A 27545-nucleotide genomic window follows, 5' to 3' on the forward strand; every position below is an offset into this window, starting at 1 on the left:
CAGAACTCCCGCACTTCCTGTAGAAGGATTCCAGCTTTGCAGTCATTTAGTTCCTCTTCCGTATACCCTTTTTAGAAGTGTTTTTACTGAGTTACCAGAGAACAGAGTGACACGGGATGGTCATTAGCTTACGTGGTTTGCTCTTTCTGTTTTTAGTTCTTGTAAAGAGGTCCTCTGTAAGGCTTGGAAATAGCTCCGTTTGGAATTGTCCAAGCCACACTTTATCTGTGTTCATTAGTGATGTAACATATAGACACATCTGAACACTGGGAGATGGAACAGTGGCTCATTGGAATGCATATTTGGCCATCTCAGTAAGTGGTGCTTTTAAGGTAGAAGCACTTCATATCCTCACATGCTGTTTACCTTAAAGTTTTTATTATCAGGTTACAGCAACTGGTTATAGTCCAGTTTTTCTTTGATGATTCATTTTATCCCATCAAAAAGCATCATATACTTAAGCAACATAAACTTGCTGTATCCACATTTATCTGATTTGCTCTATACTTTTAGGTTCTATACCACAAGCTCAAGGTTTATGAATAACTGTTTCAAGCCAAGTACATTTGTGATTCAAGGGGTGCCAATTAAATGGGGGGGGCAAGTAGCTGTTTCTAGGGATACTTCATTCTTCTGAGTGTATGACTGCTTGCTTTAAGGCATCATCTCTTGCTGTTTCACATGGAATGACTCAGAAGTGTGCACTGAGGCAGTTGACAGGGCCAGGACTGACTTGCCTTGTTCTGGGACTTTGAATTGGCAAATTTGGTGAATTGGCAAATTTGGTAAAGCTGGCCTAGGAATGATTGTAGATCGAGATTACTGTACTTTGGGTCTTTCCTTCCTGCTGTGACACGGGGAATTGATCCCAATGGTACTGGAGATTGAGCTCCAAGCTACACTCCCAGCCCTGTTTTTATTTTTTATTTTGAAACAGGGTCTCAAGTTGCAGAGGGTCTCATTAAGTTGCGGAGGCTGGCCTTGAACCTGTGATCTTCCTGTCTCAGTCTCCCAAGTACTAGGATTTTAAATTTCCTTCTTTCCTTCCTTCCTTCCTTCCTTCCTTCCTTCCTTCCTTCTTTGTATTTATTAAAGTCTTTTTTTTTTTTTTTTTAGGTACTGGGGATGGAACCCAAGGGCATTCTACCTCTGAGCTACACCCCCAGCCCTATTATTATTTTTTATTTTGAAGCAGGGCCTCACTGAGTTGCAAAGAGCCTCACTAAGTAGCTGAGGCTGTCCGTGAACTGTTATCCTCCGTTCTCAGCCTCCTGAATACTGGGATTATAAGCGTGCGCCACCTCGCCTGGCTTAAAGTTTTGTTTTTAAAAATGGAAGTTTGTCAGCATTAGACCATATGCTAAATTCTGTAATCTTATTTTGTTATAGTTTGATGGACCAGACATATGTACAGGTACTTTAGGATTGATATTAGACCAGTTCATGTCTATGCACTAATTATTCTAGTAAATCAGATGTTGATGGTAACAGCAACCAAAAATACATTATACATTTCAGGTGTTTTAAAGTAATCCTCTCCCCTCCCCAGTCCTCTTTCCTCCTAGGAAGGTTTACAAAACCTATTCTACATGCTTTATAAGCATCATGTTTCAGAATATTAAATATATATATTTTATCTATATTTAGCTGATGTTGATGAGTAGCGGTGTCTTAAATGTTTTAAAAATCTCATAATCCAGGGCATTTAGGGCTGGGGCAGGTAGGTGATAGGATTTGCCTTTGTGGACAGACTTTCTTGAACAGTTTACCCAGTCCCACTTGGAAGCTCTTCTTTAGTTCCAGGTGAATTTATATGCAGCTGGAGTCAGTCTATACCAGTATTTCAAGTCAAGGGATTGTCTTCTTTCAGAGTCAGAGAATTTTCAGCAGATTCTGCAAGAGAGAAGCTTATCCCTCTTAAGACTGCTTGTCCTGGGAGGGCCCTTTGGCAGGGCTCTGTCTTACTGGGAGGAGGTCATAATGACCAGGAATATGGCTGTTCCTAGGTAGGTCGTATGGATTCTGGATATAGCTGGAGTTATGACCGCGGCCTTCTTGGACCACAATGATTGTGGGCTCTAAGGAATATAGTGAAAAATGAGTTCAGAGAACAGATTAGCTTTGGTTGCCTTGTTTTGAGGGAAAAAGAGTTCTGTTTAACTTGGTAGAGGGGGCTACAAATGTATAAATCTCTGACACATAGATGAGGCTTGCTCAAGAGATGAAACCTAAGCAAATGTGCTGTTAAAATCCCAACCACTGGTCAACACTAAGAGACAGAAACTCCTGGAGGTAGGAGTGTCATCAGTAAGCCCAGAAACAGAGTTTAAAAGGTAGAAAGTGATTTAGAAACTTGAAATGTCAGTTCTGATTGTTTCCTTTTAAACTAGGATTTGTATCAACAATCACTTGAAATGTATGTGTATGTCCATTCCCCATCCCCATTATTTCTGCGTCATACTAGTTCTGGTGTTTGTTTTAAAGCATAGTTGTTATAAGAACTTGGTTTTCTGCATTAGAGGGGAGGGCAGTCCTGGGAAAGACTTCACTGTGGATTCCTTAAAAAGCAACCAAAGAAGGGTTTGTTATCAAGACATGGTGAGTGGAGAGGGCTTGTTTTTACTTGAGATGCTGCACTTTTGCCCTGATTTCACTAAGTTACTTATTTGAGACACCTACCAACTTCATATATATTTTTATTAGATGTCGACAAGGATGGCATATCTGTGTACGGAGACCCCCTATGCACAGGTGACTTCATTTCTACATAGCTGCTTTCTGGAAGCTTGCAGGTGAGGATGGGTGGGTCCTTAATAGTGGCATAAGGGTTTTCACTGCTATTCAAGGAACAAGTACTAGAACTGCACGCGGATTCTTTCATGTAATCTGTAAGGCAAGAGAGATTTCTTAGAACAAGCAAGGACATAAGCCTTCATTTACACACCAGAAACAGACTACAGTCAAGTTCATGTGCCATCAGGATCCTAGGGCAGGAAATGCCTATGATAATTGAAGATTTATGTACTTATTAAATGTTTTGAGGTGTGCTATCCCATGTAGGTAAAGTTTTTTTTCCAAAGAAACTTACATTTTTGGAGGACAGAAAAATGTTTGCTTTTAGTAGTTAGGTATTAATTCAAGATATTCAAAATATGCTTTCACATATATAGTTTAGATTTTACACATAATAGGTTGTGTTGTCTGGGGTGAAGGCTCAGAGAGAAGTGGTGACTTGCTTAAGGTCAGGGGCTCCTGGCCTGTGTGTTTACTGCAGTACCATTCTTAATTCTCTTTTGATTGGCCAAGAAGCTTTGGTTCTGAAGAAGCAAGCATATATGTTTTAGTGCGGGTACAGCAGATTAGCAGCTGTTAGCTCTAGGTGGCAAACTCGCAGCACCCCTGCCTTCCAGGAGCTCAGCAACAGAGTTGAGTAGGCTGAGGTGTTGTAAGGGGCATGTGGATCTCAGGCTAGCAAGTTTTCAGTGTTTCCTGCAGGGTCGCTTTCTCCATTCTTGTGAATGCTAGTCACTTCGGAGTCCTGACCCTAGAACTCATGCTTTCTCTCCTGCCACTTCTCAGTTACATCATCTCCAAGATTTCAGGGTACAACAGGATGCAAACTGGCTTCCAAATATGAAATGGGGTAATTGTAGCTCCACTGGAGAAAGGAAGGTCTCTTAGTGACTTGGAGTCACAGAGGGAAAGAGGAGTTCCTCTTTTAGCTGCTATACTGTTCCCCTTTAGGGAAAGATTACTGCCTCCTATAGATCACCCCAAGTGAGGCAGGGCTTGCTTGGGAAAAGCCTTAGACCAGTATGTAGTCTGATAGCTCTGACCATTATCTGTGAGTCTCTGGCAGACAGGGAGTCTAGAAATAACTAGTGAACTGCAGGGGCTTGACAGTCAAGAGTGATCTAAGAGGCCTTTCAGCTCTAAATTTCTGTGAAAGATAGCAGATGGTGAAATTCTTGGGTAATGTTTCACTAGAACATTCACAATTTACATTTCAGGCTCCTATTTATTTATGTTTTCTGCCTCCAACTTGTGAGATTATTGAAGATGTTAAGAGTGAAAGTGATGTAACTCAAGAGCAACTAGATGTGCTTTGGACCCCTGAGAGCAAAGCTGTCCACATGGCTGAAGGAGCTGAGATGTGTGCCACCACAAGTAGTCTTTTCTTTCAAAACAAGTAACGGGTTGGGAGGAGATCTATTTTCTGTGAATGCAGGCCTCAGTTCTGCTATTGTTTGTTTTATCAGGTAACATTTCCTCAATCTTGCAAAAAAGTACATTCACCCATTAGTTCACTCAAGTATTGGCAATGCTCTGTGATACAGGTATTACAGGTTGAGCAAGAATTATTTCCTCTTCCCTGCCTTACTGCTTAGGACGAAGTTGAAACTAAGAGTGGAGAATTGACTTTCCCAGAGTCAACGTGCTTATCAGTAGCAGAGCAAGTTCTAGAACCAGGCTGGAGCACTTTCCATCACAAGTAGGGAGGGATGTTGGCTTTTTTCTGGTCTTAGGTTGTAACTTCTTTATAGCATATGACCCTAGGGAGAAGGGGAAAACTTTCTAGCTAGATAATGAGGAGTTTAAGGTAGTTTCAGCAAGGACTAAAGAAAGCAAAATAGGCCCAGCTGCTGGCAGAGGTTCACATGGGGAGAGGTGGCTGTGGCTCTGAATCAGTGCCTGTCCCACCCCAATTCAGTTTGCCTCTCAGAGGTAGCTTCTTTTTACAGGAGAGTGGCAGTAAGTCCACGATGGCCCTTTGGTCTCAATATGGATTATCTGTACTCACTAGCCACGGAGCAAGGCAATATGGCTCAGAGAGCATCTTGTTTGGAAGCTGCATATTATTATTATTATTATTATTATTATTATTATCATCATCATCATCATCATCATCATTATCATTATTATTGTTGTACTGGGGGTGGAACCCAGGGGCATTCTACCTCCGTGCTATACCCCAAGCCCTATTTTTTATTCTTTATTTTGAAACAGGGTCTCACTGAGCTGCAAAGGGCCTCACTAAGTAGCTGAGGCTGTCCTCAAACCACAATCCTGTCTCAGCCTCCCAAATGCTAGGGTTACAAGTGTGCACCACCACGCCCAGGTGCATATTATTTTTTAAAAGGCTATCACAGCTATTTTGGTTGGATATTTCTAGAATTTGAGGAGTAGCGGTAGTTTACTTTGTGTAACAAAGTTAGTCTTCATTCCAGTTAGGTCATTTGAAACCTATGTTATTTGTGAAGGGGACTGTGAAGGACTGTTAATACTGCTGTAGAAATGAGGAAACAAGTCAGAAAGTTCGTTAGTATAATGTTTTAAACTATATTAATGTTATACTTATGTTAGTATAAAGTTATTAAGTTGGTAAGTTAGAACTCTTAACCATGATCCTCTCTGATACCCAATCCAGATGTTTTTTCCTCAGGGCCATCTTGTTAATGAGAGCTACTATCCTTAAAGTCCTTATTGCTAAATGTAAATTGTCTGGAGCTGCTTCGCTTTACCCTCAACAGGGAATCCCTTTTAACTGTGGGACTAAGTCCTACTGAGAAAAAAAGACTAAACTGTAAGCTTTATCTCATGACTGGTTAAGTCATGGTAGTGGGCGAGCCTTAAAGCTCCAGCTTTCAAGATTTGGGCAATAAATTGTTTGCTTTGGAGCAGATGCACTTAAAATGATTAAAGAGAGGATGGGGCTGATGGGAGGGGATTAGGATCTGGGTGAAGGAGAAGAGAGTGATGAATTATCCCGTTTCTGCTGGGACCACAGAGGAATGAGGAAGGGCTGGTGAAACTGATACACTCCACCTCATTAAGTCACTCCCTCCTCCTGCTGAGTCACCCACCTGCTCGCCAGGAGGGAGGTGGGTAAGGGGAAAATAACCAGCTGCTCTCAGATACTTCCTCATCCTTTTACAGTTCCACCCCCACCCACTCCCTGCCCTTCAGGGTATTTTGCAAAGAAAGAGGAACCATCAACCAAGGCTACCCAAGCTCTGGAGTCATCCTCTGAGGCCTGTAATTAGTATCAGTATTGAAGGTGTGGTCTCACAAATGCCCTGGTATTTGCTCTCATTAATTACTACCTTTCCCAAATCATATACTATTAGAGATAGAAGGGGCCTCTGAAATAAACTAAACATCTTAATTTTATTAGGAAGCACAAATTCAGAGGAAAGGACTTTGCAAAGCTACCTTGTGAGTGGAATCTGAACTTACCTAGGCCTCTAGATTTCTATAGCTGAGCCAATTAAGGCTCAGATTACTGAAATGTAGGGGGCCCCAAGCTCCAAATACCCACCTCTTGCTTTTCAGCTACCATTACTGCTATTGGAGGCTACTCTGCCTTTTGTCTTCCTGGACCTTAACTTACCATCCTTCTCTTGATTGAGAGGATATGGGAAGAGGGAAAGGGAAGAGGAGTCTCAGGGTCAGAAGGGGAACACTGGCTACAAAAGGAGTTTCAGGATATTGGTGGAGTCCTAACTACCTAAGGACCCATGGTTGCTTCAAGGAGAGATTCGGTGGTTGGATGGCAAAGGAGCGTACAGGTGGGGAAAGTGGCAGCTACAGTGGACTAGGGATTCTAAGACCAAAGGTGATGGGGAGTAGCAGGAGGACTTCCGTGGAGTGTGAAATGCCTGACAGACAAGGGATTGAACATGAGGCAGTGTATGGCAGAATCGCTGTGCTGAAGAGGAGCAGGGGAGACAGGAAGGTGTTTGGCAGTGTGTGTTCTCACTCAGCCTCCAGCATAACAGTGAGTGGAGTTCTTCAGTAGGTAACAGGAAAGAGTGGACATTGACTGAAGCAGTGTCTGCAAAGAAGGGGCCTTGAGTTGGCACTAGTACCCAAAACAGTGCTGTGACTAGTCAGTGCCATACAGCAAGAGCAGGAACCGAATCTCTTTGTCCCTGGGCAAGGGCTTTTTCCCACGGAGTTTAGAGAATACTTAGATTCTTAGCAGTTCTGATTTGGTTTGGCCCTATAATGTTAGGAAATAGTTTAACTTGTGGTGCAAACTAGTTTACTAAATGTATACTTGGGTATTTAACTAATAGGATTTGTTCCATATCTTTCATAAGTATTTCTATAAAGTTCTGACCTGTGACATTTCATTTTCCTCTCTGTGAATTCTCTTTTTCTGATGTTTTGGTCACCATCACCTGCTGGTACCTTTGCCTATGCAGTTCTCTTTTATCTTTAATTTAAAGGATGATTATAGCCAGAGTGATGAAACAAAACCTGCCTGCCTGCCTGCTAGGGCCTTTCGTGTACTCGAGGCTCAGATGTGTGATGCCATAAAACAGGAATGAAAGGCTGCTGAGGCAAAGGTACTTCTTTCCTTCACCTCACATTTATGGTTTTGAGTCTAAAAGTAGCCATCTTAATCATAATGCACAGGATGACAAAATGCACAGGCAAGTTGTGTGCCCATTTATTAGGTGTCTGGGCCTGTCTGAACTTATTCATGTTTGAGTCATTTTCAGAGCTGGAAAGGCCCTTAGAGATCTTTCTGCCCATCCCCAGCCTGTTCAAAAGAGAAGCTAACAGTGATGAAATGGACGCTCTGTCCTGTTTTCGGCCCCACCTGTTGAGATGCTGCTTGTCTCCACTTGGTAGAAGTCAAAACTTAAAATTGCCAGAATCATGCTCCCATTGGCTGGCTTGGAACCTGGGTATGCCCTCCTGTCCTCTCTCGGGCTTCCTGGGCTCTAAATATCCTAACAAATGCTGAGAGTCACTCACCCCTCCTGTTCTCTTGCTCAGAACACATTACTCACCACCACCACCTGTCTCTTGCTCATTCCACTTCAAATAACCATCTTACCAAGGGCTGTAGAAACGAGCTCACCTTGGTTAGGAGATGGTTGTCTTGTGTATATCTAAGGCTAAGTCTGCAAGGCCAGAAAGGTAACCGAGAAATCTGGGTCAGTCTAGACCAGTGGTTTCTAAATGATAGCTGGATATTATCACATAGTATAGCTGCACAAGGATAGCCTGAGGTATTCATCACAGTCACAGGATCCACAGCCCTCCTCTCCATCCACTGCATCAGAATCTCAGGGGGATGGGTATGACTGTCAGCAGTATTAACAACCTGCCAGGTGATTCTGGTGCATAGCTAGATATCCATTGGGACCTTTGCTGTCAATCATACCTCTTTCAGTTTAGATGAGACTCTTTTAAACAAATCTCAGAGACAAAAGGAAAGCCCCATAACATTAGTTCAAGTTTATAATATGCAAAAACACTTCCCATCTGTGATTTTATTGGACACTTGTGATAACTTTGTTAGATAATAGGACAGGCATTAGACAGTAGGATAGATGTAATTATCCCAACCTTGCAGATGAGGAAACGGAGCCCTGGGGAACTCACAGTCCCAGGTAAGTGACAGAGCAGTAAGTAACAGAGTTCCAAAGCCCCCTGTTTCACATGTTTAAAACCTAGCACCTATTCCAGGGGCAGGCCTTAACCTTTCATTTGGCTTCACCTGTAGGCTTCCTAGAGGGATGATCTGACTTGCAGTTCCCATGCGTTAGGGATTTGTCCTGGCTTCTCTGGTCCCCAAAGCAGAGATCTCTTGGGGTGCAGTGCCATATAATATTAATACTGGGTATCCTTTTCATTTCTTGTGTTCCAGAAAGGCAGCAGGTGCAGGGTGGCATTCCTCGCCAGCATGACGATGGGAGGCCTCTGGGGCAGATAGACTGACTTTATTTCAGATTTATAATCAATTTAACTCGTACTAATTGGTTGGATAATGACGTTCTACATTTCCGAAGACATTTAGTTGGCATCTATAAAAAAACCCACAAGTGTTTGCTAAGCAGGTGCAACTGAAATCCAAAGACGAATTCATTATTATTATGATTGCTCCTCCTGGGCAGAGCTACCCAGCAGCCTCAGGTCTTGCGGTCTTTTAACTTTTTTAAGGGGTGAGATATATAGTTTCTCTCAGGTGGAATTCATGGCCATTTCAGATCTGCACTCTTTCTTGCTAAGCCCTTTGTAATGGGACGTCAGGATTGGATACTCTACCTTTGAAGCCTTTGTCCATAATGTATGTGTTCTGACGTCTGTCCATTCCACAAGCACCTGCATAAAAATAATATAAGGAAAGAAGACATGGAGGTGAGGTTTAGACTGCTTATGATCTTACTATTTTCCTTTTGCAATTTTCTATCTCCTCTACTCCCCAAAATATAAATAGTTGTTTATTGTTAGAAAGTGATTCTGGGTTTAATCTATCCCGAATCATTTTGTGCGCACAGGACTTCTTACAATGCTCACAGCATTGCGGTGACTTATAGCACCCCCTGGCTTCCCTTTAACTTTCACCCTTAGGATGTGCCTTTCAGGAGGTAATAAAAGGCAGTTTGGATGCCACTGCGGTCACTGTGGGTGAGGGTCCAGGCTCCAAAGGTATAGGATAAGAAATAAAAGCAGCAATAGTTCTTAGCTTGAGGGAAGGCTGTATGACATTCCAGATCTGTTTGTTAGGTTTGGGAATGGTTGGAGATAGTGTTTCTCCCTCTCTCAGATCTGGTCCTGCCTCTCTCCTGGATCCAAGGCTCAGCTGAGGGAGCCACAGAGAGGCAGACAGGTGGCTGCAAGTCTTGAGCAGTCATCTTTACAGAATGCACAGTCACCAGAGTCAGCTCTCTGGGTTACCCATTTTTGTGGGGGAGGGGTGGCCATTGACACAAAATTGAGATTTATCTTTGAAAAGTACCATCTGTGTTTTTCAGCTGCAAAGATTTCTTTCTCTCTTCTGCTGTCATGGTTTTTTCCTAGGCTCCCACAATGCATGGTCCTGTGTGGGACATAAAGCTTCTGGGATCAAGCTTAGGTTCTTTGCTACTGTTGATCCCAGAAAAAACAGTATAGTATTTCTAGGCTGGGACTCTAATGACTCTAGCTCAACCTCAGAGCCCCCCCCCCTCTTTGTGTGTGTGGTACTAAGGATTGAACCCAGGGTGTTCTAACTCTAAGCTATACCTCCAACCCTATTTTATTTTTTATTTTGAAACAGGATCTCACTAAGTTTTGGAGGGCCTCTGCTGAAAGTTGCTGAGGCTAGCTGCAAACCTGCAGTCCTCCTATCTCAGCATTGCAAATACTGGAATTATACCCTCCACCTCCATCTTTTAATTGAGGACACAGTACCAGGCAAAGCATGCAGCAAATGCTTACTAAAAATATGATGTGACTCCACTCAACTCTCCCGTTTCTGACACTAAAGACCAACCTACTGCTATCCAGATTCCTCCTTCATATAGAATTCCCAAGTTGAATTTGTAGGGCTTCACTCCACTTTGCCTGCTTTCCACACGTTACTGAGTGATACAGCAGAATCAAGTTGGCCGTTCTTCTCAAAGGCCACCAGGAACCTGTGCAGAAACATGACTGCAACAGTCTCTATGCTGGCATCAGCTCAGCACTTTATACAGATAAGAGCTCTCTTGTGCCAACTGAAGGAGGGTGGCTAGGCTATTCACCTTTTTTCCCTTTTTACAGTCTAGAGGCCTAAAGAGCAGCAGAGACTTGTTCAAGGCCACACCAGCAAGTGAGAAGTTAAGTTGCAACTAGAGTCCAGACATCCCCATTTGCTGGCCCCCTGCCAGCAAATGACAGTGTGGTGCTCTTGAGGAATCTGATCTGAGCCCACAGGATGTGCCCAGGTGGGAAGAGATACAAGGTGGTGATGGTGGTGTGTGTTGGGGGTGGGGGTCAGGAATTGTAGTTGGTAGGATTATTGGATGGCCTGGCCACCGTCCAGGGGACCCACAGCCCAAAACATAGCCCTCGGGTATAGGCACAGAGTCCTTGAAGCCCCTGCCTGTTCACCAGGTAGATAGATTCAGAACCTTTACTCTTCCTATTGCTCCTGGACCCAGGGGCCTGCAGAGCCCCAGAAGCCAGCTGGAGCCTGAGCTCAGGCCCTGAGGGGTCTAGTGTCCAAGGGCCTGCCCCAGCTTCCCTAGAGGAACCGCACTGTATGGAAGCCACGTTCTCTGTCCATTCATTGCGCTCAATCCTTTGACACCTACTCCTGCAGCTCCTACCCCAGGTTCTTACTTTAGGACTGACTTGCCAAGTTTCTTTTTTGTATTTCTTCTAAGCCACTAGGTTTGAGGTCAGTGTATATATGCATCCAGTGTATATTGGTGGACAGATCTGGCCCCAGTTTCCCCAGATCTCTGCTCAACAACCCTACCCAGAGATCTGGGAGAGCTTGGCTTGGGCCCCTGGTGGGTCTGGGATCTCTCGGGGACATTGGGCTTTTGGCTAGAGAGCCAGCTCTCTTATCCACACTAATGGGGCATCCAGAGTTTTTTTGGTCATTTATCACTTTGCCATTGGTGGCGTTGTGTGGTGTTTAGGGGGTGCAGTTACATTGTGCCCTCTCCACCTAAAGCAACCCAGGCTTATCCACATCCACTAGCCAGGACAGGAACTGAAGGGCTGAGAGGGAGGCTTAGAACACACTGCTGCCTTTGGAGAGGTGTTGGTTATAGACTACTCGTGCTGGGAAGGGGAGGGCTCAACAGCAGGTGCTCTGGGCACAGGAGTAGCTCATGGGGTGGGGAGGGGAGTAGGGCAGGTGCTGGGACTGGTCTGAGGGGCAGGGGGAAGGGCTGGGGGTCTGACCTGGCGAGTGTGGCTCAGCGGGGCGGCTGAGGTGTCTAAGTTCAATGTAGAAGTCCTCGGGCGGGTACCTGGTTTCCAGGGCACTGATCTGGAAATGGGAGTCTAGTGAGAGGAATGACAGGGAGGAGCCATTATTCTCGGGCCTAGTGTGGCAGGAGAAGGGGATGGGAAGTGCAGGGGGGAGCAAGGCTTGGGGTGGGGCAGCCTAGGAGGAAGCAAGGCTCTGTGCAGGGATGGAAAGGGCCAGGGACAATGGAAAGACCAGGGACGTTGCTGCGCCCCCCTCCCCACCCCCAGGCACTGCTGCTCACCAGGGCAGGGGACGTGGCCCTGGGAAGGAGTACTCTGGTAGGGTCCGGCTCAGGCAGAGGCTCTTTCACCAGAAATACCTTTTGCTTCTACCTAGAATCCCCATGCCCCATCCCTAGCTGGCTCTCCTAGTACCTGGGTCATAACCACCCACTCCCTGTCCTCTTGTAGAAATGGGGGGAGTCCTGGACTTCCCCCAAAATAGGGGCTTGAGTTTAATCTCTGCTCTCCTTCTCCTGGGGAAACTCTGAGCAGGACTCTTAACTCTCATTTCAAGCTGGGGCAGGGCCCCTCTCAGGATGGGAGAAGAACAGGATGGGTCATGATGGGGACCAGACTCAAACCACTACTGACCTAACACGTTCACATAGCTGTAGGGGGTCCAGCCTGCTGTGTCTCTGTCAGGGGACTTGTTACTGAGCTGTTTGGAGAGTAGGAGAGCCAGTTAATACCTAGTGCCCCAGGTGCCCTCCCCAGCCATCACTTGGCCCAGCACCTACCCCTGTAATGATCTTGGACACAGGAAAGGGGTGGCTACGTGTTCCATGACAGGCCACCATGTTGTGGCCATGGCCACTGGGAACAGAACATACCCCATCCATGCTGTCAGGCTGAGGGAAGGTTCCTGGGCCCCTATGGCAAAGGACCTCCCAGGGGCCAACAAGGCTTATACCACGCTGGCCCCGACAGGGGAAGCAGGTGAGCTGGTGGGGCAGAGCCCCGGGAGCAGTAACACAGGCCTCCCTCAGCACAGAGGCAGGTGTTAAGGCTTGCCCCCACCCCAGGTGAGTCCCCAGGTGATAAGAGGAAGACCCAAGGCAGGATGTCCTGAGGCTAATGGCGCAGTCCTCCCCATGCCTCACAGCTGCCCTTCACACAGGCAAGGATCTTATCCTGACTTCACACATGGGGACCTGAGTCCTGGCTTGTGGGCCCCATTCACAGACAAACAGGGGTCAGCAACAGGGATGAGTCTAGAACTCGAGCCTCAGCTCCTAGTCCCGTGTCTTCTCCAGGTAATCACAGCCGCCCGCCTCTGCCGTAGATGCCCCCTCTACCAGGCTGATGGGTCCTAGTCACACAGAACGCCACTGGGCGGGGCGCCGTGCAGGAGCTCTGGCCCCTCCTGGAGGGTGCCTGGCTCGTCCCTCTAGATAGAGGCCAGCTTTGTCCCCTCCCTGCTACCTGTTGCCTGTCACCTGCTGAGCCTTGATGATGTGGTTGAGGTCAGTCAAGGGAAATGCCACATTTCCTTCTCCCTACTCCTAAAGTTGAAACTGGGAAGAGTCTGAGCAAAAGAGATACACGGGAAGAGTGGCCAAAGCTAGGGGCCGTGGATGAGGCTGATGGCCTCGGACACCGAGGACGTCCCCTGGCCTGGGGTCGCCCCTGCGGCCGTAGCGTCTGTTACCATTTCTGTGGGTTCCGGCTTCAGTGCTACCAGGTCTGTGGTGGGAAATCTGGTCTTTCTCCAGGGGGCACACAGCGAGGGGTTCCCAGAGCAGTAGGGCAGGGGCTGGAATGTGAAAGCTACGCTCCAGGAAGCCAGGAGCCTGGGATTGTCCACTCCCCCAAATGTCCTGCTGCTCTGTGGACCCGTGCACAGGTAGGTGTCAGGAGGATGCAGCACAAGCCCACCACACCTTGTCCCTGGGGCTGGTCGTCATCGTTTTTCAGTCTCCCACTCTGGCAGACAGTGGTCCTGGCATGTTAAGAGGTGCACTAAACATTGTTAATGTAAGTGCGGAGACACTGCTCATGGGCCTGTGACTGTAAGGGTACTGCCAGAGCCATGCTGGAAGCTGGCAGGGAAGGCCCCATCCAGGTATCTGCTTACCTCCCTATCAAGAACACTGGCTAGGGCTGATGTTTGAGTCCCATGTCCTTTGTGTTGGTTCAGATTGCAATAAGTGGGTGTGTATAAAACTGCGTTTTTCTTTTGTAGTACTGGGGATTGAACCCTGGGGTGTGTGTGTGTGTGTGTGTGTGTGTGTGTGTGTGTGTGTTTACTGGGGATGAAACCTCAGGGGCATTGTACCTCCAAGCTATACCCCCAGCCTTTTTTTTTTTTTTTTTTTTTGAAACAGGGTCTCACTGAGTTGCAAAGGGCCTCACTAAGTAGCCGAGGCTGTCTGCCAAGGCTGTCCGCTGTGGTTCTGGATCCTCCAGTCTGCCTCCCAAATGCTTAGATTACAAGTGTGCATCACCACGCCCGGCCCCTGGGGCATCTTACCTCTGGGCTATACCCCCAACCCTTTTTATTTCTGGTTTTGAAACAGGGTCTGGCTAAGTTGATGGGAGTCTCACTGCTTTCTGGGGCTGTCCTTGAACCTGCAATCCTCCTGTCTTAGCCTCCCAAGTACTGGGATTACAGGTGTGCACCACCTGGCCTAGCTATGGGTGTATATAGATGACAGGGTATGTCCAAGTTCAAAAGACAGTGCGTGGTTACCTGAGGAATGGTGGCTACTGAACACTGTGCTGGTCACACACATTGTGTTGCTAACATGCCGGGGTGATTGGTGGTGGGTGCTTTAGTGCATATATTGTAGTTGATATGGGGCAAAAGTGACTACATGGTACACATGGTCGTGTGACTAGGAGACACATGTTGATTATATGACTTGGTACCAATCCGTCTCACACAAGGTGCATAGGATGTTACGTTGAGTGGTGCTGTGTGTACGTTACTTGCATACACCATGAATCACAGGGCTGCTTGTAACGTCTTGGTTCCTGTGGGCCCTCCACATGGGCAGAGGTGAAGGCTACACGAGTGAACCCTGGGTGGGGGCTGGGGAGTCAGGGGCCCGGTACCTTGGTGGGGCTGTTCCTGTCCAGAGTGCTGGCCTGGCTGGTGGCAGGCCCCCCGCACGCCAGTGCGTGGTAGCTGGAATTGGAAAAGCACTGGGCATGGCTGCTACTTTGAGACAAATCTGGGAAGAGAACAAGGTGCCATATTCCATCACACACCTATCCCTAGCATGAGACACCCCCAAAACTAATGCCTGGGCTTGGTAGCCTTGAATACCCTGCAGAGAGTCAAGCCCCCGCCCCAGTCTCCTGGCATCCACTGCCCCTGGAGAGCCTGGCTCACTCCCTCTCTCCCTCACACCGCCCTGCCTGCTGCACGCAGGATGCTGGGTAGGCCTGCCAGTGTGGGGAGTGGCACTGCCAGCCGCCGAGGAACGCTGGCTCTCATAGTCTCACATATCCCTGAGTTGCTATGTAGGGGTGGGCTGATCTTCCCCCACCTCCTCCTAGGTCAAACCCCAATAATGAGTCCATAAAGGAACTCCCACTTCTCTTGGTTCCAGCCCTTCTCTGCTGAGATTCTAGGACCATTCCACAGGGCTGGGGAGTACCAGAAGAATGGCGTGGGAAAATCCAGCCAACCCTGCTCATCATAGTCAGAAAATCCCCAAATCTCTGTGGACTTGGGCTTTCGTCAGAGGATGTTGGCTTTGGCTGAAATCCAGGGGCACCTGGGCCAAGAGCTCTAAGGGCAGGGTGTGCTTCCGGGCCACCTATCTATCCTGCAGCCCCTCCACCCCCATGGAGTTGGCATCAGCAGGCAGCACTGAGCAGGAATGGCTGAAGTGGTCTGGGTTCTCTAAGCACAAGGTGCAGGGTCTGTAGGTCAGCCAGGAGCCAGGGAGCTGCTCTAGTGACCATCATCCTGTGCTCACAGGCAGGCCCAGCCTCCCCTGGCCCAGGGGATTTGCAGAGTATTTTGGCCTTTACTGTTTAGCTACATATGAAGCAAAAAGCCTTCTCTCCACAGCAGCATTGCAGGGGTCCGGGGAGAGGAAGGATCTGCCCTAGCCTCTCCGTCCTCACCCCACTCTGACTCCCAGGTAAAATCCCTGCTGGAGATGTCGTCAGAGCCGTGAACAAACTGGACTCTGGCATTCCTGTCAGAGAGACAGTGTCCAAACTTTCAGACCTCTCCCAAGTCAGGTACCAGCCTATTCTACTGTCCTAACAGGGACCTCCTCTCTTAGGGAGGGTTGCCTGAGGCCTTCACCAGGAAAGCTGGAATGAACAGGGCCAGGGCACTGACCCCAAAGCCTAGCCTCCTAGGTGGCACAGGAATGAGGCCCAGGGGACGTTCTGGAGAGCTCAGGAAAGCTACCGCATGGTATGGGCACTCCTGCAGCTGAAGCCTGGTGAGGATGAGGAAGCTCTGAGAAACGGGAAAGGCTCCCGACCATAGCTGCTCAGAGCCGGGGTCCAGGAAATGACACCTTTGGAATCTCAGGGAACTTTCCCAGGTAGGCTCCTTTCCAACCCCACTGTCTCTAGGGTGACCACACCCAACCATCTACCAGCCACCCTCCCGGCAGTGAAGCCAGGTGTCCCCAAGGACTTCTCGTGGGTCTTCCTGGCGTGTGGATGGGGAGGGGGGTGCCCGGGACACAGCCCTTACCTGACAGGGAGTAGTCGGTGCTGGTCATCCTCATGGCGGGTGTGTAGGAGACGCGGGGAGCCAGGTCACGGCCCTTTTCTTTCTGCCGCCGCCTGCGCCAGGCAAACAGGCCCAGCAGCACCACAATGAGGAACAACAGGAGGACGATGCCTGTGACGGCACCCACCGAGTGGCGCTCTGTGCCCAGGGCTGGGCTGATCTTGGTGTAGGGGTTCAGCTCCTCCATCATGAGGGCAGCTGTGAACAGAGGAAGGGTCTGAGGGGCCTGGCCTGCTCTTCGGTTGCCTGGGCTCCTTTACCTCCTCTGTGTTAGGAGATCTGGAGCCGGTGTTGGCCTATTCAATCCTCGCGTGACCCCAGCCCTCACTGTGCCCCAGTGTGTTCAGTCTCCCAAAAGGGGATGGATCCTGCGATCACGACAAGGAGCAAATTAACTGTACATGTAAAACAAAATAATTGATGTTCATTGAGTTTTTTATTCTGTCCCCAAAATGAATCTGAGCTACTTGTTTAATCTTTATGGCAGCCCTCTGAAAAACTATTTAATTATTTCCCTTACCACTGATGAAAATGCTGAGTCACCAGAAAGCTAGGTAACTTGCCCAGGATCACACAACCAGCAAGTCAGGAAAAACCGGACTCACCAGCTATGAGAGCCAGAGCCCGCGGCTTGCTCATCTGTAACACAGGGACAGACTGGCAGTGAGAGCTGGGAGCACTGTGCCCATGTGCCCAGGATTACTGCCACAGACCCTCTGGATTACATACGCCTGCCAGCCCTCTGCCTCGTTCAGGGGCCACCCTGCCCAAGGACGCCTAGTAGGTAATGGCAGCCCTAAATCCTGGCAGACATTCCGGACTGGTCCAGCAGCCTCTCCACGGCACTAGCTTTTGGTTGGTGGGCAGCTTGCCAAGGATGCACGTGGGGACACTGAAGGTGCCTGCCAATGTCTGCCTCCACTCCTTCCAGAAGTGAGCAGGGAAGGTCCTTTAAACTCCACCTGGTCCTGTCGGACCCCCAGAGCCCGCAGGCACTCAGCTACCTGTGAGTTACCTTGGTCACATCTGATTCCTTTGAAGCCAGGGCTGCAGTAACAGGTGCCAGTGACGTGGTCACAGGTGGCATTGTTCATGCACTCACAGAGCTGCTGACACCCGTAGCCGAAGGTTCCTGGGGCACATCCTGCGTGGTATTAAGGGTACAAAAAACTGAGATGCAGCCACTTGCCAGCCCTCCCGTCCCATGGATAACTGTGGTGACAGGCTAGTTCTCACACAGAGTGAGGCCCATTTTTCCACTGTGCTTTGCTTAGACATTTGGGGTGGACACAGCACTTATGCCCCTGAGTGGGGAGGACCCAGGGGCAGCAGAGGAGAGGGCAGGGTCCACTTATGCCTACTTCCTCCCCATACAACACATTCAAGCAGCACTGCTCATGTGCCAGGCCCTGAGCTGGATGCCATAGGGGCTTCAAAGAAAAACCAAAATAATCCCGTCTTCCTCTAGTCTCTCAAAACCCCTTCGGGACCTTACTCTGTCTTCACCACCCTGCCTTCATCCCAATGGGAGGGAGAAATTCTTTGAGTATGAATGCAGGCATGATCTTTGCTAGAAGTTGCCCCCAAAGCCAGATGGCAGGGAGAGCAGAGCCCCGAGTGCGTGGATCTTGAGGGGCTCCTCCCTGCAGGAGGCTGTGGCCTGGCACTAAGAGCCCGGGGCAGGGCTTGGGGCCGCTTACTCTGCTCACAGTGCTGCCCGGTGAAGCCTGTGCGGCAGGTACACTTGCCACTGATGTGGTCACAGCTGGCGCCATTCTGACACTGGCACACACGCCCACAGTCCTTTCCGAAAAACGATGCTGGGCAACCTGGAGAAACGAGACCTCTGGTCACAGGAGTTGCTACGGGGTCAGGATGGCTGCGGAGGTGCAGCTGGGACTGGACCTGTCTCTGCCGCCTCCTTCTCGAGCATGGGGTGACACGAGTGAGACCCTGCGCAGAGCCACCTCCACACTCTGGGCACTCATGCTCAAGGGCTTGGGGTGGGACTGGGCGGTCCTCTCACGGAGGCCTTGGAACCGGAGGCCAGGCTCCGTCTCCTTGCTGTGCGGCCATGGGCTGTGCCCCCTGCTGTCCAAGGCTGGTCTGGTATCAGTGATCACCCTAACCTTCCAGGACTTTGGGCCTGTTGGACCCCCGAATCCAGCTAGGCTCTGGGGCCGGCTTCTTCCCTCCCTCCTTTGCAGGCCTGGACTATGCCCACGGCGGCCAGTAGGCCGCAGCATGGGATTGGGAGTGGCTGGGAGGCCGGGAGGCGGGGCTTACGCTGCGTGCAGAAGAGTCCAGTCCAGCCAGGGGTGCAGTGGCAGGCCCCGTCCTCGGCGCTGCAGCTCGCCCCGTTGTGGCAGCTGCATGTGTGGAAGCAGGCGGAGCCCCAGAACCCGGGTGGGCAAGCTGGGGGGTGGGTGGGATGCAGAGGGTGAGGGCAAGGGAGGGGCAGACGGAAAGGGAAAGGGGGAGCACACGTCAGAGCCGAGGTGCCAGGATGGACACAGGCGACGTTTCTTGGCCTGCAGGGGCGTGATGCGCTATTCCTAGATGTCCTCAACTCGCCACCGGGCCTAGTCACCCAGGATTCCCTTTAGGCCCAGCTTCTCTGCCCACTCGCCTGGCCTTTGGTGACTGACAGCCTGGGTCTGGGGGCTCCCGTACCACCACTCTCAGGAGACTCACTGGTTTGGAGCATGTTAGTATACACTGTGGCTCAGTGTGTACCCCGTGTGTACTGACTTCCCGTGAGGATGGGGGTTTTCCCAGAGCAGAGACTGTCTCCTCTTTTGACTGGAGCTCCCTGAGGACAGAGCCCATGTCTCCCCATCAGAAGGGAACTCCCTCGGGCCATGCCATCCACTGGGACTGCCCTATGGCTACTGGCTGCATCTCACCATCACAAGGAGGTGGCCAGGTCTCCGCCCTTAAGTTGGGGGCTTCTTGGGGAGGGGCTATAACCTCTATGTTAGACAGGGGACATCTTACACGAGCAGCCCCAGAAGGCCCTGTCCAGGATTATGATGCCCAGGACACCACATGGGCCACCCAGTGGGTGCCCATATCCCTGCAGAGGTGGCTGCCCTGGCCTGGCCTCACTTCACATCCCCAGACTCAACACGACAGCCCTTGCCTCTTCCTCCCTGTCCAAACTCGAGCTGCTCCTTGCTCAGATGCTAATGGAATATTAATTCAGAATTATTAGCATTAGTGGCACTATCAATACCTCTAGCAGCAGCAGTCACGTCCATGATGCATCCTAGTAATTCATGTTAGCTGTAGAGCTAACTGGGACTCAGGTGACATTCCTACCTACGGAGGAAATTTCAGCCCTGAAGGCGGAGGTGGCGGGCAGAGAGGTGGGCAGTGAAGGGAGATTCCGGCCTGACCTTGGGTGGGGCATTTCCAGCGCAGTGGCTTACCCTGTGAGCAGTCCTTGCCAATCCATCCAGGGAAGCACTGGCAGGAGCCATCGATGGGGCTGCAGGTCCCGTTGTTGGCACAGGAGCAGAGCTGGGCACAGTCCTGCCCAAAGTGCCCTCCAGCACACACTGTGGGCACAGGGCAGCCTGGCACTTGCCCTTCCTCCTGTAGTCGTGGTCGTTAGACCGCCACCCACAGCTACACCCCCAGAAGCCCCTGGGCCGCAGCCACCCTGGGGTCCTGGGTCTGAGTGGGAGCCGCCCACCTTCAGCACCCCCGCCACTTCCCTGCACATAAATGTGCTGCCCTCTCCTGGCCACACCTGCCATGGTCAGGAGGCTCTGTTAAGGTCCCCTTTGACAGAGGAACAGGCAGAGGCCGGCGGGGGTGGAATCACTGGATTTAGGTCTCACAGACAGGAAGTGGCTCTGGACTCTCGGTTCAGTGCTCCCTGCACTGCTCCCAATCCTCTGCTTTCTGTCACCATACTTTCCCGCATCCCTGGTCCCATAGCCACGAGGGTGGAGAAAGCCTAGAGTCAGAAGGAGAGGTACGAACGGTGCAGCAGGTGGGTCTGCAGCTCGACTATTGGAAGACTGGCCCTGAATGTCTTCCCCTGTCCACCTGTTCTCTGGCCTATTCCTCAAACCTCAGCATCCTCCGCAGAAAGGCCCTCTGGGTTCTTTTGAGTCACAGCCTCTCCTGAGGAGTCACTTCCTGATCCATGGAGGAAGGGAAGGTTTCCTCCATCAGGCTGCGAGCTCTTTAGGACTAGGTCTGAGTATCAGCTGGGCACCTATCCCCCTTTGGTTTCTGTAGTTCTTCCTCCACCTCCTTCCTACAGTGTGTGTGTGTGTGTGTGTGTGTGTGTGTGTGTGTGTGTGTGTGTTTTACTGGGAATGGAACCCAGGGACATTCTAACCTGAGCTTTACTCCCAGCCCTATTTTATATTTTATTTTGAAACAGGGTCTAAGTGGCAGAGGCCCTCTGTCGCAGCCTCTCAAATACTGGAATTGCAAGCGTGTGCTACAATGCCCGGCTAGCACAGGTCTTTTCATGGCTCTCCTGTGCTCTGCTCACATAGCTTCAATGGCTCCCTACCACCCCAGAATAAATCACGGAATCCTAGAGTCCAGCACTGAACCTGCCTCCTGGGTTATGCTTGACTACCCCCCTCTCCCAGTCACGTGGACCACACACCACTTTCTAAATGTACCCCAGGCCTTTCCTCTGCCTCTGCTCCCGCTGCTGCCTTCCAGCTTCCCGTGATCCTGTGTCCAGCTGTGGAAATCCTACCCTGCCTTAGAAGACTCATCTCAAGTGCTCCTCCCCCAGGATTCCTCTTAGGAGACTGCTATCTCAGCATCCAGTCTCTTCTCCCTTAGGAGTAGAATCTTGAGTTTCAGCTGGACCAGGGCCACCTGGGTGTGGCCACAGGGCTGCACTTTGGCTAATGGTAAGTGCTGAAGGGTAATGAGGACTGTACCTGAGAAGTGTGGATAAGATGGCTGGAACTCAAGCAGCCATCTGTGGATGGCAGAACAAGAGTCTAGGACCCTGACATTTTTATAAGCTATTCTGACATTTCCAGTGGCCTGTCTGTATTTCTTTTCATATGTAAAATAAACAATGCTTACCATTTTCATACCAGTTATTTTGGTTGTGCATGTGTATGTGAGTGGGTACATGGGGTGCTAGAGATTGAAACCAGAGATGTCTACCATACCTTCAGCATCATTATTATTATTATTATTATTATTTTGCAGGTCTGGAGATGGAACCTGGGGCATTCGACCTCCGAGCTACACCCCCTGTCCTATTTTTTATTCTTTATTTTGAAACAGGGTCTCACTAAGTTGCAGAGAGCCTGAGCCTCACTAAGTAGCTGAGGCTGTCCACGAATCATGATCCTCCTGTCTCGTCTTCCTGAATGCTGGGATTATAAGGGTGTGCCACCATGCCTGGCTACTTTTATTATTAATTATTATTATTACTATTAGTATTATTATTTTGCGGTACTGGGGATGGAACCCAGGGGCATTGTACCTCCGAGCTACAGCCCAGCCCTATTTTTTTAGGCTTTTAATATTTGAAACAGGGTCTCACTGAGTTGCGAAGGTCCTTGCTAAGTAGCTGAGGCTGGCTGTGAACCTCGATTCTCTGGTCTCAGCTTCCCTTCCTGAATGCTGGGATTACAAGTGTGCGCCACCACGCCCGGCTTTATTTTTTATTTTTGAAACAGGGTCTCACTAAGTTATCTATCACGTGCTGACCTGGAACCTGTGATCCTCCTGTCTCAGCCTCCCGAGTGCTGGGATGACAGGTGTGCACCACCAAGCCTGACTTACTTTGTATTTTTATGACACTTACAGCTGATCTTAGTCCTGACTCGACCCTCTTCTCTGTTCTGGTGGCTATTTCCCTGTTTGAGCTTCCTGGTAGTCTTCCCTAGTCTTTTATGACTGAGACTTGTGAGTCTGGTTCAGGCCAAACCTGGGCGCCACCTTATCTGTGTCCCCCAGGAAATTCCTGGAAAGCCAGCCGGCTCAGGGCACAATGGTTGAATGTATGGATAGAAACTGGCCCCACCGTCCTCCCCACTTATCTCCTAAGCTCTGCTGGGAAAGGCTGAGCTCAGGATTTCCCGCTCTGGTCTAGGTTTGGTGAGGGCAGGAAACATGGCCACTTGTGCTTTGCTGGATCAGAGTTAGGGTGTGTGTCCAGCACAGAGCCTGATAGACAGCACATACTTTGGAACTGTTCCGAGATGGGCCTCAGGAGCAGCAACCTTCCAGAGGGCTGTGCTGGGACCAGTGACTCCTGTCCCTCCCAGCTCCTCCGGGTTCCAGCCAGCCTCCTGGGAAGAGGCTTTCTTGCGCCCTTATCAGGAAGGAGCAGCTCCTCGAATCCTGAGGTTCTGAGTTGGCTGAGCCACATGGAGGTCCATGAAAAGGTTTTCACACCTTAAGAACAGCGGCTTCCCCGGGCTCAGGTCTTCATAAGCCTTGGCCTGGCCCCACATTGCCATGCCTTCCCCAGCCAGACTGTGGCCACCTGGTGGCTAGGATGGCATCTCACTCTGTGCCCCTTCCTGGACATGCTTAGTGGCTGGGATGAACCATACAGCCAGTATGTGGGGCCAGACTCCCCAGTCCAAAGGCCTGGGCATGGCTGCTACTTTTATTATGCAGTCAACAAACACATAAATGGTCTTTATATGCACCACGGTTCAAAGTGCTTCATGGCTCAAGGTTAAATGAACAAATGTTTTCGTTATTATATATGCCCATCATTACTTCGAAGTCTGTTATCAGCTCCACTTTACAGAGGAGGACTGAGAGGTCAAACTGCTGTCCAAAGAGGTCACACAGCTAGGAAGGTCTGCTGCTATCTGGTTAAACACCTATGAGCGCTGGGCATGGTGGTGCACGCTTGTAATCCCCGCGCTTGGGAGGCTGAGACAGGAGGATCTCGCGGGTTTGAAGCCAGCCTCAGCTACTTAGTGAGGCTCTCAGCAACTTAGTGAGACCCTGTTTCCAAATAAAATATAAAATAGGTCTGGGAGTATAGCCCAGAGGTAGAAAGCCTCTGAGTTCTATCTCCAGTACCACCAAAAAAAAAAAAAAAATCACCTATGAGCAAACCATATCACCCCTTGGTCACTCCCAACAGAGCTGCTAATGTGCTGGGGCTAATACATTAATTCTTAGCTGAATCCAGAGTAAGGCAAAGAGAGGAGCTGGTGGAGGGAGGGGGCTGGGAAAAAGAAAACATCTGCTTATGTTTAATCTATGTTTAATGATTCTGCAGAAGCAGTGTCTGCAATTTGTAACTCACCAGAAAGCCAGCCATTAGAAAGTGTCAGTTCAATTTTTTACAAGGTTTGAGGTTTAACCAGGGCAGTTGCCATTAATAGCAAAGTCTATTAGATCTATATGTGGAAAATACTCATTAGGCCAGTGGGCGATAAATCAGACAATGCAGGATGCGAGAGTTATTCCTCGGGCTGCTTAGGTCCTAATTTAGACCAGACCTATCTGTATTGACGGCCGGGTCTCCTATGTTTAATAAGTAAACCTCGACATGTCAGGTGATGATTAAACTGTCCTACGAGGGCTACGAGCAAATGAAACTGTCACATATGTTTCCCTGGGGCCCAAACTTCCCGTGACCTCAAAGCATCATGGAGTAAACTTTCCACTCATACATATTAACGGCCCACAAACTTAAATAGCCCAGCTCAGCAGTGATTATTTATCAGAAGAATGGGTTCCCCTGGGAGGCAGTGAACTCTCAGTCAAGAGAAGCATTTAAGCAGAGGCCGGAGGACAGTTTAGGTGACCTTGGAGCTGCTTTGAGCTCTGAGTTTACCTCTCCTAAGACCCTGTTACTCCTTATGGCTCCGAGTGCAGATTCTGCAAGCTGCTGTTCAGGGCTGTGTTCAAAGCTGCCCTGAGGACCCTGGACGACTTCTTGGCCTTTTGCACAACACCAGCGACACATCCGGGAGCCAGTCCCTGCTGCGGGGCAGCTGCGCGCCCAGGCCTCTGTGCTCGGCCCAGGCTGCTGCACCCGGAGGGCCCTTCTTCCTTCTCTGCCAGCACAGTCCACGGGGCTCCCCCAGATCCATGCTGCCTTGCCCGACATGCCAAGCACAGGCGACAAGAGTGCATGTGCGGCGGTCAGCCCCTCCCTTCTCACCAGTGGTTAATGTTGAGGGATTTTTGTGACTGGTGTTAAAGCATTGGGACTTTGAAATCAACCATGGTGAAGTCTGCAAGTGTTACAAAGCCAGGTGCTTCTCCCAGAGCGCTGGAGAAAAAGCACACCGAAGCAAGTGAGCTCGCCTCCCCTTCCACTCCTGCCCAGCGGAGCGGTGCCTGGAGGTGGTGTTGAGGAGGATTCTGGGGTTGACTCGGGATCAGTGATGTGACAGGAGCTAGAGGGGAGGGGCTCGGGTGCCTTCTCCAGAACCGTCTCCCACGCTCTCCCATGGAAGCCTCCACCTAAGCAACTTGGCATGTTGGTGCTACTTCTGATGTCATCGCTCCCCTTTTTTGGTGGGGAGTGCAGTACTGGAGATTCAACCCAGGGACATTCTATACCTCTGAGCTACACCCCCAGCTCTTTTTATCTTTTTGTTTTGAAATGTCTCACTAAGCCGGACGTGGTGGCACACACTTATAATCCCAGCACTTGGGAGGCCGAGACAGGAGGATAGCAGAGGTTCGAAGCCAGCCTCAGCTACTTAGTGAGGCTCTCAGCAACTTAGTGAGACCCTGTTTCCAAATAAAGTATAAAATAGGTCTGGGAGTATAGCCTAGAGGTAGAAAAGCCCCTGGGTTCCACCCCCAGTACCACACACACACACACACACACCAAAAAAAAAAAAAAACAAAAAAAAAACAGAAAAGAAATAGTCTCACTAAGTTGCTGAGAATCTTGCCCTGTTTGCTGAGGCTGGACCTGGGCCTTGAACCTGTGATTCTCCTGTCTCAGCCTCCCAAGTACTGGGATTACAGGAGTGCACCCCCCACGCCTGGCTGATGTGGAGCTCTTCTATGCTTACTTATTTCATTTCTTATCTCTGTGGCATGGGATTGGAACCAGCAGCTGTTTCTGCCATTTGCTGGCTGTGAGACCACAGGCTTGCCCTTTACCCTCTCTGAGCCTGTCCCTTTAACTGCATGTCTTTATCTCATGCCATGTGGCACTCATTTCTTGGGAAAGTGGGCCCAAGCCCTAAAGATGGAAGGAGCTGCCTCTGCAAATGGGGTAGGGCAAGGATTCCCAAGCCCTTCCCTTTCTGTCTGCGTCCTCCCAGTACCCATGCCTCGCTGCCCACACCTCCCACTAGGCACAGTACCTTGGTTGCAGAGGGCTCCGGAGAATCCCGGGAGGCACTCACAGAGGCCGCTGACGTGGTGACAGGGCCCGCTGCTGTGCACACACAGCGGGCAAGGCTGGGCGCAGCCATGGCCATAGAAGCCAGGGGGGCAGACTGAGGGCGAAGAGGAGATGGCCAGCGGTCAGCAGCCCTGGGGCTCCAGCCTGGCCAGCTTTCCTGTTCCCCACCCCAATGAAGGGAGGCTCCTATAAAATGTGGGGAGAACTGTGTCTTCCTTACACCTTGGAGGCCTTTCCCTTTCTGAAGGGAGAATCTGAGGCTTGGTCCTATTGCCACCAAGGAGCTAGACTGGGCCCCGAACTTAGGGACAGTGCAGGAGGAGGGGACCAGCGTGTGTGTGTTGGGGGAGAGAGTCTAAGAGCCCAGCCTCCCTCCACCAGGACCGCCTCCCCTGGGCAGGCAGGACAGGGCGAGCTGCCTGAGGCCTCTGGGGTCCCGGCTCAGCCGTACTTCTCTGGCATAAGGGTCCTCGGAAGCCAGGGGCACACTCGCAGCTCCCGTCCTCTGGCGAGCAGGAACCGCCGTTCTCACAACTGCAGGAGATGGAGCAGTTGGGGCCCCACTGGCCAGGAGGACAGGTGCTGTCACAGCGGATGCCTGTGGGCAAGAGGAAGCGGGTGAGGGCAGAGGGAAGGATGGAGGGAGAGGCTCTGTGCAGTACGAAGAGGCCGGGGCAGGCATTGTGCGGCTGGGCGGGCGGAGGACCCCAGTGGAGACTCAGCAGGGCAGGGAGGGCTTCCAGGAAGAAGCATTGCCCAGAATCCTGACAGGGAGGAATTGCCCAGGCAAAGGAAATCTATGTGCAAAGAAGCATCACATCTTGAAGAAATTAAGCATAGCACAGTGTGGCTGAACCAGTAAGTCCTAAATGGGCATCATAAGAGGTAGAAGATCATGAAGCCAGGAAGGGAGAGGAAGAAGGGCTTCTCTATCTCTGACACTTTATTGGGCATCAGGAAGAGGCCTGAGAGAAACCTACTCTGGGTGAGTGAGTGCCCTACTGGGGCAGTGCCTGGGCTGGGGTTAGCTATGTGCCCAACTGTGTTAGTCTGAGAGCCACCGGTCCTTCTTGGGTTCCAGCCAACCAATTCATGCAGGGGCTCAGAGAGTGGGTGGGATATTTTCATATTCTTTTGATTATAGTCTTCAGTGCCATGTGTATTTTATATCAGATATGTACACATGCATATAAAAGAAACCATCTGCTAGGTATGGTGGTGAATACCCATAATCCCAGCTACTCAGGATGCTAAGGCAGGAGGATTGCAAAATTGAGGGCAGCCTGGACAACTTAGGAAGAACATGTCTCAAAAATAAATTAAAATAAAAAAGGGCTAGGGATGTAGCTCAGTGGTAGTGTCCGAGTTCAATCCCCAGTACCAAATGCATACACACATAATATACATACATACACATGTATGTACATATATAACACTGTTCTTTAAAAAAATCTCTAATCGAAACCCAGTGAACTGATTTAAAGACCCTCTACTTGACAAACAGCAGCCTATGCTGCTGGGAATAAGAATAGGTAGAATATCTCAATAAGAAAGAAGGGCAAGATCTCTACAGTCTTTTAAAGCTTAGGTAGAAGAAATATGTGCTGGCATGGTTTCAGCCTGAAGGCTGAGATGGAATTTTAAGAGACCCGAGGCTGGTTGCCCAGCTCTGGGCTGGGGTTTCCTCGCGGGCAGAAAGGTTTCCAGGTCCACTCGCATTAGGGGAATGGATTGCGGGGACCCAGGAGAGCA

General features: G+C 50.0%; 1 protein-coding gene across 4 annotated transcripts in view; it reads right to left on the minus strand.

Annotated features, from left to right (window-relative positions):
- Positions 1-1917: 1917 nt before the first annotated feature.
- MEGF11 (multiple EGF like domains 11) overlaps positions 1918-27545 on the minus strand; it is a gene marked incomplete at both ends in the record, with an annotated part of 227329 nt that continues 201701 nt past the window's right edge. For 2 of the 4 annotated variants that reach the window (XM_080691722.1, XM_080691723.1), the window contains 10 exons: positions 1918-2078; positions 2680-2886; positions 9064-9120; positions 16415-16651; positions 17469-17597; positions 18154-18282; positions 18740-18868; positions 19885-20013; positions 25753-25887; positions 26245-26391. In XM_080691722.1, coding sequence (XP_080547848.1) covers positions 1918-2078; positions 2680-2886; positions 9064-9120; positions 16415-16651; positions 17469-17597; positions 18154-18282; positions 18740-18868; positions 19885-20013; positions 25753-25887; positions 26245-26391 — 1460 coding nt within the window. Of the gene's footprint in view, positions 2079-2679; positions 2887-8822; positions 8862-9063; positions 9121-11676; positions 11779-12339; positions 12407-14802; positions 14922-16414; positions 16652-17468; positions 17598-18153; positions 18283-18739; positions 18869-19884; positions 20014-25752; positions 25888-26244; positions 26392-27545 lie in introns of those variants that run through there. The other 2 variants (XM_080691721.1, XM_080691724.1) reach the window with 2 other exon arrangements.

This window comes from Muscardinus avellanarius (genome assembly GCF_963383645.1).
Source record: "Muscardinus avellanarius genome assembly, chromosome: 3".
NCBI classification, from domain to species: Eukaryota; Metazoa; Chordata; class Mammalia; order Rodentia; family Gliridae; genus Muscardinus; species Muscardinus avellanarius.